The sequence below is a fragment of the Antechinus flavipes genome, chromosome 1 (genome assembly GCF_016432865.1).
Source record: "Antechinus flavipes isolate AdamAnt ecotype Samford, QLD, Australia chromosome 1, AdamAnt_v2, whole genome shotgun sequence".
NCBI classification, from domain to species: Eukaryota; Metazoa; Chordata; class Mammalia; order Dasyuromorphia; family Dasyuridae; genus Antechinus; species Antechinus flavipes.
The window spans coordinates 425875804-425893438 of NC_067398.1; the positions used below are offsets into that span (position 1 = coordinate 425875804).

General features: G+C 34.8%; 1 protein-coding gene across 1 annotated transcript; it reads right to left on the reverse strand.

The window, feature by feature from the left end:
* Positions 1 to 863: 863 nt before the first annotated feature.
* Positions 864 to 2578, reverse strand: MC4R (melanocortin 4 receptor). Its single transcript, XM_051969896.1, has one exon. It carries the CDS (start codon positions 2208 to 2210, stop codon positions 1203 to 1205), a length of 1008 nt encoding a protein of 335 aa, XP_051825856.1. The 5' UTR covers positions 2211 to 2578; the 3' UTR covers positions 864 to 1202.
* Between the last annotated feature and the right edge of the window lie 15057 nt (positions 2579 to 17635).

Here is a 17635-nt window from a genome sequence, read left to right on the forward strand (position 1 = left end):
CTCCACAGAGTTGAAGCTACATACAATTCAAAATAAGGGTATTAAGTAATTGTGCTTATTGAACTCCTTTTGCAGATTTTAGGATTGCATTGATCAGTGAAGAAATGGATCCACAATAGGCCACCTACTTTTAAATCCAGACAGATATTGCTGGAACATGGTTATTAAGGGAATGAAGATTTTGCTCAAGAACTTCTTTAACTTTCAGCAATTTACCTATAACTGATAGTGGTGAGATGTCAGAAAACACCAAACTACTTGGTTATTATTATGTTTCACAGAAACTAATCCTGATACCAGGTCTCTGAGGGAGAAATAGGCAAAGTGCTATGCCTGAATCCCTGTTTTTAGTTAGCTTTGCAGGGTATCCTCTACTATATTAAATAAAATCAGATAGCAGAATCTCGCCTTTCCTTAGTAGTTGCAAAAGAAGAGCATAAAAGAGTATGAATTGGCATATTTTGTGTTCCTAGGAGCATTCAGGCTCCAAAATATTGGTCAGCTGCTTCACAATCAGACAATTTGGTAGAAGAAATGAAAGTATGTACTTGAATGGATGCATTCCTTCCATCTTTTAAAGGTCCCATTGCTTTGGGACTCAGATCTTTCTTCTTTTTTTCCTGCGTAGTCTTATTTAAAGAGTTCTTGTTAAAAAATCAACTTTATTGCTACTTCAGCAGAGGTGGAAGGAAAAATACTTTTTTATATCATCCATTTTTTCTATTATGGCGCTAATCTTTCTAATTAGTGTGGTTTCATATTTCAAAATTTTTTCCTTTTATATCTAATATTAATTGATACTTTAAAATTTTGTATAATAAAATATTAATAATTATTCCTTAGAATTCACCAGTGATGTTAATTAATTCTTTATTGATTACATGAATAAGCATTCTCTTTTTTATACCTCCAAAGGACAAAAATTATGTTTTAAATAAGTTTGTATTTTTTTTAAACATAGAGAACCTGAAATGAGCATATTGTTAGCTTTTTACATCTCAAAAGTTTTTATGGCATTTAAACAAAAGTACTTACAGACTAGTACATTTTTTCACATTGAAAAATAAAATTACAATCTTAAATTTGTTTTGTTTTTGTTTTACAAGTGATACACTGAACAAATCACACAATACAGAAAGCTGCTCATGAAGCATGCAGTTCAGGTTCTATTGAGAGGACTCCTTGAAGGATTAAGTACTATTTTAATATCTGCCAGACAAATCACAAGGACCCACCAGAGTATAACAACAGATGATCTCCTTGAAGGTTTTCCTTAATTCTTGACTCCGAAGGGCATAAATAAGGGGATCAATGATGGAATTACACATGATGAGGATGAGATAAAAGTTGAAGTGGGACATGAAGCATACACAGTATGGATTTTGGGGACATGAGATATAGAAAATCAGGTGGAGGAAAAAGGGTGCCCAACAGACTACAAAAACCCCAATCAGGATAGTCAAAGTAATAGCCCCCTTCATGTTGGCCCCTTGGCGAATGGTGCCAGTGCCAGGGAGAACTGCAATCCTCTTAATGTGAAGTCGGGCCATCAGAAACATGTGGACATAAAGAGAAGCCATGAGAGCTAGCATGGTGAAGAACATACTAATGAGACAGATTATGACAGCACTACTGTCTGAGTAAATGATAAATAATATGCCCGACACAGTACAAGCTGCCCATATACAAGTGATGATAATCCCAACCCGTCTAACAGTCATGATATTGTGATACTGGAGAGCATAGAAGATTGTAAAGTACCTGTCTACTGCAATAGAAAGCAGGCTGCAAATAGAAGCAAGCAGAGAGCTACAAATCACTGAATCAATGACATTATCAATGTTCACTGTGAAACTTTGTGCATCAGTCTCAGTGCTGTTTAGCAGCGTGATAACAATAGTCTCTGATCCATTGGAGACGCTCACCAGCATGTCAGCCACAGCCAAGCTACAGATGAAGAAGTACATGGGAGAGTGAAGATTCTTGTTCTTGGCGATTGCCACAATCACCAGGATGTTCTCCAACAAACTGATGATACCCAGAGTGACAAACACCTCAGGGGAAACAAAAAGTTGTTCGTAGCAACCCCTGTCCAGGTAACCTTTGCCGAAGGAGTCATTGGCATTGCTGTGTAAAACAAAGCTGTGGTTCCAGAAGTGGAGAGAGGGGTGCATTCCGTGGAAGTGGAGTTCATTTTGTGTGGAGTTCATTTTGGAAAGAGTTTAAACTCCTGCTGAAATCCTTAAAAACCTCAAGTCTCTTCTGAGGGGCCTTTTTCTAGTCCCTCAAGATAGCAAATCAGAAGATGGTCCTGGCATTCTCTGGCATGTCTCCTACAGTTTTAGTGCAGTTCTGGTTTCTTTTAGGAACAGTTCTGAGCATTCACTTTAAGTCCCAAAGTTTAATCGTTTTTTTTCAGCTGCAAAGAGCTTCGGTTTTTCGTTTCTTCTTCTCTCTATTGTCCCTTGAGCTTTTTCTTAAGCCTTATTTATTCGATCCTTTTCAAAATCATTTTTCTTAGCAACCGCTTTCACAGAGAGAGCTCAGGATGGGCATGCTATGTCAAATGCTGCCCGGTAGAAATATCAGCCGGTAGAAAAATCAGCCGGCTGCTGATTTTTATAGTGTATGGAAGGAGAAAAAAAAAGGGGGGCCTGAGGTTGCTCCGCCTCCTCTTTGCAGTCCAACCAATGCTGCTAAAGTACAGCGTGAGTCTAGGAGATGGTGATTATGTTTCAGAGCAACAAATTGCCTGGCCAAAATAGGTTTGCATGCCGCCGCTTCTGGAATCAAGAAGCTGATGGGGTATGAGATTTATTTTGCTTTTTCAAGTTGTTAGTCCAAGTAACCTGTCTTCCTAAGGAATGCTCTGTTCTATCACTTCCAAATGCCCTCAAAGCAACAATATATTTCCTGTCCCAAAGTAGTTCTTTCAATTTTTCCCCGTGCATACCATTTGAAAGCTACTCTTTTGTATGCCTAAAATGGACCTCGTGGTCATTTACCTGAGAGATCCAGTTATTCCTTTCCCCTTAACTATCTTTCTGAATTATGAAGTACCTTGGAATAGGTGAGCAATAATGCTTTACTCTTTAAAGAGCTGGATCCCCTAGACAAAATGTCGTAATAAAAGACTATTGCAGTAAATCACCCAATTACTACAAAGAAAGCTTTAATTCATTATGAAGATTAAGAAGAAATTAAACTGTTATGTGCAGAAATCTTATAGTGCTCAGAAACATAGTTCCTATTATTCAGCTGAAAATGCTTTTGAGTACCTTTAAAAACAACTAAAGTTCATATATTGTATTTTGTATATTGATTTTGAATGGGAATTGATCTTACTGCTTCATTTTGGTCTTAAGTCTCTCACATCAGTATCAAAAAGTAGATAATATGTTTCTATGATTATGAAAGGAGATCCCCAACTAAGCGGTTGAGGGAGGAGTGCTATGAAAGGTTTAAGGACAGATGAAAATTTTTGGAAGAACCTCTGTGGTGATCAATTTGATTAAAAGATATAAAAGGAATGCCTTATTGGAATTCAATAGTAGGTGGGGATAGTCTCTATCAATGAGAATTTCAACCCTCCCCCTTAATAGACTTTTAAAAAATAGATTGCTTAAGGTAAAAAGAAATCCTTTACTTTATGGCCAAATTTCAGTTGATGAATCTTTTTGAACTTAATTGGGTTGATCCTTGAATGACTATCCATCCCTGTACCTCTATTGTTTTTGTTGTTGTTGTTGCTGTTGGTGCTAAGACATATCCAGCTCTTTGTGACTGGCATTTTCAAGCTCTAGGCTTGAAAAATTAAATATACTACATTTGCATTCCTTATAAGTTCTAGACTTCCTTACCTCAACTTCCATTCTCACTAGGAAATTGTGTTTTTAGAAGCACAGTTAACTCTTAGGAATCCTTATGTCAACTCTCATTGCCCAGCTGAATCCCCTAACAAGGTTACTTATCAGTTAAGGTTCTCTAAGTATTCCTGATGGAGTTGGACTATCTTTCTAAAGATATTGGTTCTATTTCCCTCATTTATACAATTAATATCAATTAGTTTCTTCAAAGGTATATTTACTGAGAAAATAGAGTAAGAACAGAAAGAAAAACATTTTCTCCTAGTCCCTGAAGATACGTTCTCCCTCAGACCTTTGGGAGAATATACTCAGATTTAAAATGATTACTAAGGACATTCACCAACCAAATAATTTCCAAATGTGACATAGCCTGTGGACAAAATTATTCTCTTATTTATAAAAACCAGTGTCTTGATGGTTGATTCATTACTGGGCTAAGTGAAGCAAATAGTTAGAGGTTTTATTCCTCATTGGGATCAATTTCTATATACTTTAGCATGGACCTCCCATCACTGTGATTTTAGCTGTTAACTCTTCCAAATATTCTAAACTGATGAAGGTACCCCCTGATCCAAATAGTCTCCAATGCTCCTTTTTCTAAGGCAGCAAAGAATAAATGCAATGGAGATAAGCAACAACAGGGCTATATTAATGGACTACATGTTAGCCCAATTTCAGAGAATAAGTTGCTGTTGCTAAGTCTTCCTCTCTTTATTTCAGAGAGTGATGATAATTCTTGACCCCTGATCAGCAAGCAGCTATACTGGAATGATAACTAAGTTGCTTCAGAAGCAACTTCTGAAGTTGTATGCAGACTTTTTCTGTATGTATGTTCTTCTGTATGCAGACCCAGTTGTATTCCAGCAGGTAAAAAACATGCAGTAAACAGATCATAAACACAAGATCTGTGGATACTCAAAACTTGGAAGCAGGGCCTTTCAGTTACATGTACTGATCTTCCACATAAGCATGCAACAGAGAGAAGACTATATGGTAAAAAAAAAAAAAATGAGATTCCTATTAACTAGTCCCTGCTTTCCTCTCCTCCATTAAATTTTCATGATTTGAAGAGTCTTCATAATAAAATTAATAATTATTTTCTTTTTTTGATCCATAAATTCAAATTTTCATTTCATTTAGAAAATAGGATCAACCTCATTCCCTTCCAGTCCTTTGCAGATAACAATCATCAACAAACTTGCCTGAGCTATTTCCCTTCCTTACTCTATAAGAGATGATAATGAAAATAAATTAGCTGAAGAGCAAATGAAGGAAAAGCTTCTGGTGAGTAATTCAAAGACTGGACAACCAACTGTTTTACAGCTGAGAATTGACTGTACATTCTTTTAATAGATTCCAAGAAAAAATACATCTCTTCTAAACAACCTATTTTTATTCATGTTTGTAACTTTCAAACCACTGCTTCTACATAGTTATTATCTGCCCCCAATCTATCAGCCCAATCAGACCAAACCTATTTAGTTATAATGATCATCAAATTGCCTTGGTTTATTTACATTGAGCAGAAGGCTATCTTTCTCACTTTTGATATAAGTACATTCTGACCTAGATTCTCCACCTTACTCTCTATGAATGCTGGGCCCCCACAAAGAAAGGCCCTCAAAAAGGTACAATTATTAAGAACATTTAGCACATTACTAGTCTAGTGAATTTTGTTTTCTGAATGCATAAAGTTTTCTTAAGCATAGTGCAAATTATGAGCTTCTTTAGGACTGAACTAATCAGTAGAAGAAGCAGGCAAAAGATCATTAAATGTAATTCTCTCTAGAATCTGACACCTTATCTTTCATTATCTGAAATTTCTAACATAAAGGTTCATTATTTTTTCTTTTTTTTTGAATTGGAAATGTCTTTATTGTTTATTTTTTTTTAATTTTTATTTAATAATTACTTTATATTGACACTCGTTTCTGTTCCGATTTTTTTCCCTCCCTCCACCCCCTCCCCTAGATGGCAAGCAGTCCTTTATATGTTGGATATGTTGCAGTATATCCTAGATACAATATATGTTTGCAGAACCGAACAGTGCTCTTGTTGCATAGGGAGAATTGGATTCAGAAGGTATAAATAACCCGGGAAGAAAAACAAAAATGCAGATAGTTCACATTCATTTCCCAGTGTTCTTTCTTTGGGTGTAGCTGCTTTTGTCCATCATTTATCAATTGAAACTCAGGTCTCTTTGTCAAAGAAATCCACTTCCATCAAAATATGTCCTCATACAATATCGTTGTTGAAGTGTATAATGATCTCCTGGTTCTGCTCATTTCACTTAGCATCAGTTCATGTAAGTCTCACCAGTCCTCTCTGTATTCATCCTGCTGGTCATTTCTTACAGAACAATAATATTCCATAACATTCATATACCACAATTTACCCAGCCATTCTCCAATTGATGGGCATCCATTCATTTTCCAGTTTCTAGCCACTACAAATAGGGCTGCTACAAACATTTTGGCACATACAGGTCCCTTTCCCTTCTTTAGTATTTCTTTGGGATATAAGCCCAATAGAAACACTGCTGGATCAAAGGGTATGCACAATTTGATAATTTTTTGGGCATAATTCCAGATTGCTCTCCAGAATGGTTGGATTCGTTCACAACTCCACCAACAATGCATTAGTGTCCCAGTTTTCCCGCATCCCCTCCAACATTCATCATTATTTTTTCCTGTCATCTTAGCCAATCTGACAGGTGTGTAGTGGTATCTCAGAGTTGTCTTAATTTGCATTTCTCTGATCAATAATGATTTGGAACACTCTTTCATATGGGTGGTAATAGTTTCAATTTCATCCTCTGAAAATTGTCTGTTCATATCCTTTGACCATTTATCAATTGGAGAATGGAGGTTCATTATTTTTTCAATTAGATCTCCTTTTTCAATTAAGCTTAATAAGATGAATGTATGCAATAAATTTATTATCTTTCCTCCCAAACCAACTTAATGGTATCAATATCAACATTCTTCTTCCTCTACCCAGAACCAGGTACATGTATAAAAACTGAATTTCCTGTCCTTTAGGAGTTCATATCTGGAAAGTCACTAAATCATGTTGATTTTTTCTTATAATATCTTCTCTTTTTCATTTCTTATACCACCACTATAGGTCTTCGGTAAGAATATCTGGTAAAACCTTCCCATCAGTCTCTCCTTATTAAAATCTTTCCTACACATTACTTTTCTAGCAGATTTATGAAAACAAGATTTTCATTGTGATTTCCTTCCTCAAAAATCTTATTTTTTATTTGAAAAATAAAATTCAAATCGCTTTGTCTGGTATTCAAAGCTTTCTAGAATCTTAGCCTCGGAGATGAAATTGGGAATTAGTTGTCTCATTGAATGATCATCAAGATTCAGTTCAAAACAGAACTATTACTTGAGTCAGATGGACCAGCAACATGCCTGAACCAGATTAAAATGTAATAAGGAAATATTTTTAAAAATAGATAAAAATACAATCAATCATGGATAATGGTAACTTGTGATTTTTAAGTCAATATGCAGTCCACAGAGATCCTTATGTTTGGCTTAGCAGCTATCTTTTCTTTTTGAGTTTGATACTACCTATCAATAGAATATTAAACTAAAATCTAATAAAATAAAATTTCATGGTATCAACTTACATTTTGAGACAATCATGGATAGAAAACATGTTCTTGGCTTACTCAGGACAATTTCAATTTTGTTTATGTTCTATATTGGTATAAAATTATAGGTCATTCAGTATGTAACAAAAGCAAATTTATTTGGTCATCTGAGTAAGCTATTAACCAAGATATGTATTGAGCATATCTCAAAATAATTTAACAATTTAACACTCCCTTTCTTAAGTTGTTCATTGTAGTCCAAGCATTCAAACACAACTGGAGCTCCTTTTAGTTGTCTTATATTTAGGCAAAAAGAAGTGATTTCAATGGTCCAATCCTATATTTTGTATCAAATAGGTTTTAAAAATAGATTCGATACCTTTAAAGAAATAACTAATACGAGTGGGAGATTAGTACATTGTTTCCCTCAAATAACAGTTTATTTGGAAAAAAAATCTTTCAATATGAGACAAAGGCACAGAATGTCAGCTTAAATAAGTTAATATGATATTAGGTTGCATTAATATAAGCATAGTATTCAGACAAGGATTTAATAATCTTCTTTAAATCTACCATGGCTAAATCACATTTGGAGCATTATGTTCAGCTTGGGGTTCCATATTCAGAAGACACATTAATAAGTGAGAAAGTAACCAAAAGAGAAAAACTAAGGTGCAGAAAGATTAATTTAATTTGAGAATTGATTAAAGGAAATATGGGAAAGGGAGGTTACCTTAGAAGAAAGGAAATATAGAAGGAACATTGTTGCCTAAAAAGCTATGTGGGGGAGGAATTAGGACTCTTTTGTTCAGTACTAGAGGGTATAATTAGGAGCAGGGGATGGAAGTTGCAAGGAAGGATTCCCTCTCCACATAAGGAAGGTAGTAAGTGAATTGTCTCTATCATTAAAAAAAGTTGAATAATCATTTATTGGTAATATTATTATGTAAATCCATTATTCTTTACAACTGTGATCATCTATAATCAGTGTTAGATTTATAGCTAAAAAGGACTTTATATGGGATCTAATATAACTTGCCTTTTTTATAGATGAAAAAAATGAGACCTGAAAGGTTTGATCACATGGGTTTTAAATAAATAGATAGTCAGACATATGCTCCATTGGTAAATATGTTATTTGATTATGACATGTTGAGGAAGACCTCCAGCACATTGTAGGATGTCCTGTGGTGGATTTATAGAAAGATATGGAAAAGAGTCTCATGTGATAAGAAGTGTGGATGGGTTGTGATCTACACCACTTGAAATGAACCTATACTGAAGCAATCAAATTTATACTGAAATATTAAACTAGGAACAATGTTATTTTTAGTCTACATTTAGTCTTTTAGTCTTTATTCAGTCTAGCACATAGTAGCTATTAATAGTTATTGTTGGGGCGGAGCCAAGATGGTGGAGATGGCACACATGACTCTCTAAGCTCTTCTCATTCCTCTCATAACCAACTATTTAATTCGGTCTCAAAAACAGCTCTTCACTGCTTAAATTCATGAAGATTAGAAGCACTACAATTTACCAGCTGAAGTCAATCTGGAAGCTCGCCAGGAAAGGTTTGTCCTGAGGGGCCAGAAACAGACTAGCACAGGCAGCGAGAGGTGTCCTGAGCAGACCAGGGGCGGGGGTGATCTCTGTGGCTAGAGAAGTTATAGAGACGACTCTGCTATAGGCTAACTGCTCTGCCTTGACTACAAAGCAATAAACTGGCAGAGAGATTAAAGCCTAAAACAGAGAGGACTCTTAAAAAACGCCAGAACCTAATGAGATCTGGCTGTAACCCATCAAACCCGGAAGTGAACCAGGCAGGTTGTAACGCAGCCCTGCAGCCACATCCTGCAGTTCGGGGCTTTTGCGGGGGCAGTTACAAATCTACACGGCAGCAGGGCACAGCCTGGGCAGCCTCTAATGGGCACAGTGGGGGGCTCGGCCTGGGGCAATAGAACTTCCCGGGCAGACACTTCTGGTCCCTGCAAATCCACTCATTGCTCAACTACTAATACCCACAGCCTTAGGGCAGGCTTTGGCTTGGGAAGTGAAACTCTCACTGCTCAGTGTCTAGCCCCAGGGCAGTCTTTATCTCACACAGCCTGGGTTCTTTGCAGAGCACTTTCCCAGCTCCACCCTGCAGGCCTGAGTTACTCCCCGGTGGGGAACTCTTTCCCAGAGCACTCCAGTATCTCGCTGCTTTTTGTAGCTGGCTGGCAGGACAGCTACCCGTCCATATACCTTTCACTGCTCTGCAGAGGAAGCTGGTAATCTCCTGGTTCTGAAGGCAGACCTTACAGGCTTTAACAAAATGAGTGAAAAAATTAAAAGAACGATTGATAGTTTCTATACAGAAAGAGAACAGCTTTTCAACCCTGAAGAAACTAATAGCAGACAGTCTTCAGACAATTGTTGGCCCCCAATACAAAAGGCTCTCCTAGAAGAGACTATTAAAAACCTTAAAAGAGAACTAGAAGAAAAATGGGGAAAGGAAAGAGAAGCTATGCAAGAGAGTACAAAATTTGATAAAGTGAAAAAAGAAAACAACTTCCTGAAGTATGAATTGGAAAAGGTAAAAAACTCCCAAGAAGTGCAGGGAAACAGAATTTGTGACTTGGAAAAAGAAAATAACTCACTAAAAAAAAATTAGTGAAATGGAAAAAAATTCCATAGAGCAAAACAACTCAATTGGACATATACAAAAAGAAGTAAAAAAAGCTAATGAAGAAAATAACTCACTAAAAATCAGAACTGAACAAATAGAAATGACTGATTCATTGAGACATCAAGAATCAGTCAAGCAAAACCAAAAAAATGAAAGATTGGAAAAAAATGTCAATTATTTACTTGGAAAAACAACAGGCCTGGAAAATAGATCTAGGAGAGATAATCTGAGCATCATTGGATTACCCAAAAATTATGATGAAAAAAAGAGCCTAGACACTATTTTACAAGAAATCATCAAAGAAGTAATAGAGCCGGAAGGTAAAATAGGAGTTGAAAGAATTCATCAAACACCTTCTGAAAAAGACCCTAAAATAAAGACCCCGAGGAATACTGTGGCCAAACTTCAGAATTTTCAGACTAAAGAAAAAATTTTACAAGCAGCTAGGAAAAAAACAGTTCAAATACCGAGATGCTACAATAAGGGTCACACAAGATCTAGTTACCTCAACATTAAAGGATCGAAGGGCCTGGAATCAGATATTCTGAAAGGCAAAAGAGCTTGGAATGCAGCCAAGAATAAACTATCCAGCTAAGCTGAGTATTTTTTTCCATGGAAGGAGGTGGACATTTAATGAAATAGAAGAATTCCATTTGTTTCTAAGGAAAAACTAGACTTAAACAAAAAATTTGATCTTCAACCACAGGACTCAAGAGGAGTAGAAAAAAATAAAAGGAACTCTTGAGAACTATATTTCTATTGTGGATATACATAAAAACCATATGTATAATTTCATTTTACCAATATAACATAAAAAAGGGAAGTAGAAATGGAAAGGGGATAATGTCAGAAAAAGGGAAAAGGGGAGATAAAAAGAGGGAAACTACATGTGACGATGAGGGAAACTACATGTGACGATGAGGGAAACTACATGTGACGATGAGGCAAAGGAAACCTATCATATCTGAGGGAACTTAGAGAAGGGGAGGAACATTGTGTGAATCCTACTCTCATCAGAGTTGGCTCAAAGAGGAAATAATTGACATATTTGTTTTACAGAGATTCTTCTCTCACTTCATTAAAAAGTGGGAGAAGAAAAGGGAAAAGGAAAAAGAGTAATAAGGGAAGGGTACAAGAAAGGGGAAGGGATTCCAAGGGAGGAGGGAGGGATACTAAAGAGGGAGAGCTGTGCGACGCAAGTGGGACCAATAAGTTTAATACTAGGGAAGAAGAGAAGGAGGACAAGAAAAAGAAAAGTATAATTTGGGGATATTAGGATGGCAGGAAATACAGAATTAGTAATTTTAACCATAAATGTGAATGGGATGAACTCTCCCATAAAGAGGAAGCGGATAGCAGACTGGATCAAAAGTCAGAACCCTACAATCTGTTGTTTACAGGAAACACATTTAAAACAGGGAGATACATACAGAATAAAGGTAAAAGGCTGGAGCAGAATCTATTATGCTTCAAGTGAAGTCAAAATAGCAGGGGTAGCCATCCTTATCGCAGATCAAGCAAAAGCAAAAATTGATCTAATTAAAAGAGATAAGGAAGGAAACTATATCTTGCTTAAGGGTACTATAGACAATGAAGCAATATCAGTATTAAACATATATGCACCAAGTGGTATAGCATCTAACTTCCTAAAGGAGAAGTTAATAGAGGTGCGAGAAGAAATAGACAGCAAAACTATAATAGTGGGAGATCTCAATCTTGCACTCTCAGATTTAGATAAATCAAATCACAAAACAAATAAGAAAGAAATTAAAGAGGTAAATAGAATATTAGAAAAATTAGGTATAATAGATCTCTGGAGAAAACTGAATGGTGACAGAAAAGAATATACTTTCTTCTCAGCAGTTCATGGAACCTACACAAAAATTGACCATATATTAGGACATAAAGACCTCAAAATTAAATGCAGGAAGGCAGAAATAGTAAATGCTTTCTTTTCAGATCACAATGCAATAAAAACTACATTCAACAAAATGTTAGGTGTAAATAGACCAAAAAGTAATTGGAAACTAAATAATCTCATCTTAAAGAATGATTGGGTGAAACAGCAAATTATAGACACAATTAATAATTTCACTCAAGATAATGACAAAGGTGAGACATCATATCAAAATTTATGGGATGCAGCCAAAGCAGTAATAAGGGGAAATTTTATATCCTTAGAGGCTTACTTGAATAAAATAGAGAAAGAGAAGATCAATGAATTGGGCTTGCAACTTAAAAAGCTAAAAAAAGGCCAAATTAAAAACCCTCAATCAATTACTAAACTTGAAATTCTAAAATTAAAAGGAGAAATTAATAATATAGAAAGTAAAACAACTATTGAACTAATAAATAAAAGTAAGAGTTGGCTTTATGAAAAAACCAATAAAATTGATAAACCTTTGATAGATCTGATTAGAAAAAGAAGAGAGGAAAATCAAATTAGTAGTCTTAAAAATGAAAAGGGAGAACTTTCCACCAATGAAGAGGAAATTAAAGAAATAATAAGGGGTTACTTTGCCCAACTTTATGCCAATAAATTTAATAACCTAAGTGAAATGGATGACTACCTCCAAAAATATAGGCTTCCCAGATTAACAGAGGAGGAAGTCAATTGCTTAAATAGTCCCATTTCAGAAAAAGAAATAAAACAAGCTATTAATCAACTCCCCCCCACCAAAAATCCCCGGGATCAGATGGATTTACATGTGAATTCTACCAAACATTCAAAGAACATTTAGCCCCAATTCTTTATAAACTATTTGAAAAAATAGGGAATGAAGGAGTCCTACCAAATTCCTTTTATGACACAGACATGGTACTGATACCTAAACCAGGTAGGTTGAAAACAGAGAGAGAAAATTATAGACTAATCTCTCTAATGAATATAGATGCTAAAATCTTAAATAAGATATTAGCAAAAAGACTACAGAAAATCATCCCCAGAATAATACACCATGATCATGTAGGATTTATACCAGGAATGCAAACCATATGATCATCTCAATAGATGCAGAAATAGCATTTGATAAAATCCAACATCCATTCCTATTAAAAACTCTTGAGAGTATAGGAATAAATGGACTTTTCCTTAAAATAATCAGTAGCATCTATTTAAAACCAGCAGTAAGCATCATATGTAATGGGGACAATCAAATCCAATAGGATCAGGAGTGATACAAGGTTGGCCACTATCACCATTACTATTTAATATTGTATTAGAAAACCTAGCTTTGGCAATAAGAGTTGAGAAAGAGATTAAAGGCATAAGAATAGGCAATGAGGAAATCAAATTATCACTCTTTGCTGATGATATGATGGTATACTTAGAGAACCCCAGAGATTCTACTAAAAAGTTATTAGAAACAATCCACACCTTTAGCAAAGTTGCAGGATACAAAATAAACCCACATAAATCATCAGCATTCTTATATATCACTAACAAAACCCAACAGTTAGAATTACAAAGAGAAATTCCATTTAAAGTAACTACTGATTGTATAAAATATTTAGGAATCTATCTGCCAAGGGAAAATCAGAAACTTTATGAGCAAAACTACAAAACACTTTCCACACAAATTAAGTCTGATCTAACCAACTGGAAAAATATTAAATGCTCTTGGATAGGGTGAGTAAATATAATAAAGATGACAATACTACCTAAATAATCTATTTATTTAGTGCTATAACCAATCAGACTCCCAAAAAACTATTTTGATGACCTAGAAAAAAATAACAACAAAGTTCATATGGAAAAACAAAAGGTCAAGAATTTCAAGGGAATTAATGAAAAAAAAAATCAAATGAAGGTGGCCTAGCTATACCAGATCTAAAATTATATTATAAAGCAGCAGTTACTAAAACCAACTGGTATTGACTAAGAAATAGACTAGTTGATCAATGGAATAGGTTAGGCTCAAAGGACAAAACAGCCAATAACTTTAATAATCTAGTGTTTGACAAACCCAAAGACCCCTATTTCTGGGATAAGAATGCACTATTTGACAAAAATTGCTGGGAAAATTGGAAATTAGTATGGCAGAAACTAGGCATTGACCCACATTAACACCGTACACCAAGATAAGGTCAAAATGGGTTCATGACCTAGGCATAAAGAATGAGATTATAAACAAATTGGAACAGCATAGGATAGTTTACCTCTCAGAACTGTGGAAGAGAAAGGAATTTATGACCAAAGAAGAACTAGAGATCACTGTTGACCACAAAATAGAAAATTTTGATTATATCAAATTGAAAAGTTTTTGTACAAACAAAACTAATGCAGACAAGATTACAAGGGAAACAATAAACTGGGAAAATATTTTTACAGTCAAAGGTTCTGATAAAGGCCTCATTTCCAAAATATATAGAGAATTGACTTTAATTTATAAGAAATCAAGTCATTCTCCAATTGATAAATGGTCAAAGGATATGAACAGACAATTCTCAGATGAAGAAATTAAAACTATTTATACACATATGAAAATATGCTCCAAATCATTATTAATCAGAGAAATGCAAATGAAGACAATTCTTAGATACCACTACACAGCTGTCAGATTGGCTAGAATGACAGGGAAAGATAATACGGAATGTTGGAGGAGATGTGGGAACACAGGGACACTGATATATTGTTGGTGGAATTGTAAACACATCCAGCCATTCTGGAGAGCAATTTGAAACTATGCTCAAAAAGTTATCAAACTGCATATACTCTTTGATCCAGCAATGTTACTACTGGGCTTATATCCCAAAGAGATCATAAAGAAGGGAACGGGATCTGTATGTGCACTAATGTTTGTGGCAGCTCTCATTGTAGTGGCCAGAAACTGGAAACTGAGTAGATGCCCATCAATTGGAGAATGGCTGAATAAATTGTGGTATATGAATATTATGGAATATTATTGTTCGGTAAGAAATGACCAGCAGGAAGAATACAGAGAGGCTGGGAGAAACTTACAGATGCTAAGTGAAATGAGCAGAACCAGGAGATCATTATATACCTCAACAACGATAGTGTACGAGGATATATTCTGATGGAAGTGGATCTCTTCGATAAAGAGATCTAATTCAGTTTCAATTGATCAAGGATGGACTGAATCAGCTACACCCAAAGAAAGAACACTGGGAAATGAATGTAAACTGCTTGTATTTTTGTTTTTCTTCCCGGGTTATTTATACCTTCTGAATCCAATTCTCCCTGTGCAACAAGAGAACTGTTCGGTTCTGCACACATATATTATATCTAGGATATACTGTAACCTATTTAACATGTATAGAACTGCTTGCCATCTGGGGAGGGGGTGGAGGGAGGGAGGGGAAAAATCGGAACAGAAGTGAGTGCAAGGAATAATATTGTAAAAAATTACCCTGGCATGGGTTCTGTCAATAAAAAGTTATTAAAAAAATAGTTATTAGAGAATTATGTTTTAAAAAAATTATCATTGTGTCTGTTTTTTCTCTTTTAAAAGTCTGTGAGCTGATATCTTATTCATAAATTTCTTAATTTCTAGAAAAGCAAATAAAAACTTACTTTCAAATTTACAAAGACTCTTCCTTACAATAAAATTGTTAGATAAATAGTACAATGATTATTATTTTGTACATACGAGGAAATTTAGAACTAGAGAAGTTAATTGATTTGATAATACGTATCAGAGCCAGGACTTGAATGTGGGTATCCTAACTCAAAATTTCATGCCCTTTCTACTATATTACAGTGTCTTGTAATAGTCTCTATATTTGTCAAATGAATGAAAAAGCACCAGTGTGCTTTTAGGATTGTTTCCTCTGCATCCTGAGAAATCCTGTTAATTTTTTTTCCCTTTCTTTTAATAAGCTTATTTCTATTCAGTGTGGTTTTGTTGAACATGTGTAAATACCCTATTTCTATCTTTGTACTCAGGAACTTTGCATTTCCTGGCATATTGTTTGCACTTCAAACTCTTCTATAATGTCCCACAGTCTTTTCTTAACTTTAAATACATAAAGAAGCCCATAAACTTGTAGGAACCAAACAATCCTTTGTATTATGAAGGTAAAATTAGGAATTGCTAAACTCAAATTTAGTGCTTTTAAGCTGAAGTTAAGACAGACATATGGGCTGTTAGGTCTCTAGAAAGATTGGAGTAACAAGCATCCTTAAAACAATTTATTTTTGTCACCTCCAACCATTAGAAAAACATAGTTATTTGAATGCAATTATTTGAATGTGAGTAAAAAACCCCAAACATTTATTAAGTATCACTGGGTGTCAGGCATTATGCTAAATATTTGTTCCTCTCAACAATATTGGGAGGTAGATGCTACTATCATTCTCATTTTTCAGGAAAATAGGGTGAGCAGGTTAAGTTACCTAGGGTCACACCAGTCTACCTAGAAAGTCTTTACATATTGAGGCAGATGCTATAGTTAATATAGAATTAAGCAAGGAATAAAGAAAACTTGAGTTCAACTCTGGCTTTGGATGCTTATTGACTTGTATAACCCTAAGGAAACAATTTGACTTCTCTCTGTCTCAGTTTTTTCATCTGTGAAATTAGCCTCATATCAAAATCTAGTAACAAAGGTTGTTGGAGGATAAATGAATTAACATTTGTAAAGCAATTTGAAAACCATAAAGTGCTATATAAATGCTGGCTATTAGTTATTGGTATTGTTATGAGTTGAATGACAATCTGAATGTCAATGGCCTAACGACCTGTATAGCTGAATTCAGAAATGTGCATCATTAGTTTAGTCATAGGATGATTAATTATTCAACTACAAGAACCATCAAAGACTTCAAGGGCCTATGATCTATATCCATGATAGGATACATTGACATAATTACACATCCTTGAAGTATGAAATAATAATTTATGATGAATCTGTGAAAAATGATGCTTTCCATTATACCATACGAGAAACAAATTGCAGAAACAAGAAAATTCTTGCATTTTTTATGATAAAGTACAAAAATGTTATTAGGGGAACTGATTTTATTATTTCGTGTAAATAGAAAACAGCATCTGATATTCATTGGTTAATTTAATTCCAATTAGTTCTCCCTAGTTCTCTCAACTTTCAACTTTAGGAAAGGTTGAAATGTGAAAGCAACTTACATTGAAATGTCTTGATTCCGACAGTATTAAAAATGATATAATATTAGCTATCATTCCTTTTTTATTCATGTTTCATTTTACCATTCAACTTTTTCTTAGAACTTCAGTTATAACTATGGAAAGACATTATATATGGATATTCCCCAACTAGAAGTTTACAGAGAGTTGTAAAAGCAACAAAAACCTAGATGGCTTGTTTTCTCTTTCAATTCAATTCAATTCAACTTGATTCAATTCCGCTCACTTGATCTTTATTAAGTACCTACTATGCTAGACTTAAAGAACTTGTATTCTATCAGAGGGAACAACATGTACAGAAATACATCAATATCATATCTAACACAATTTAGGGGAGAGTGAGAGAACTAATGACTGGAAGAGATTAGGAAAA

Coding starts and splice junctions, on each gene's coding strand:
- MC4R (XM_051969896.1), bottom strand. CDS start 2,210: ATGAACTCCACACAAAATGAACTCCACTTCCACGGAATGCACCCCTCT.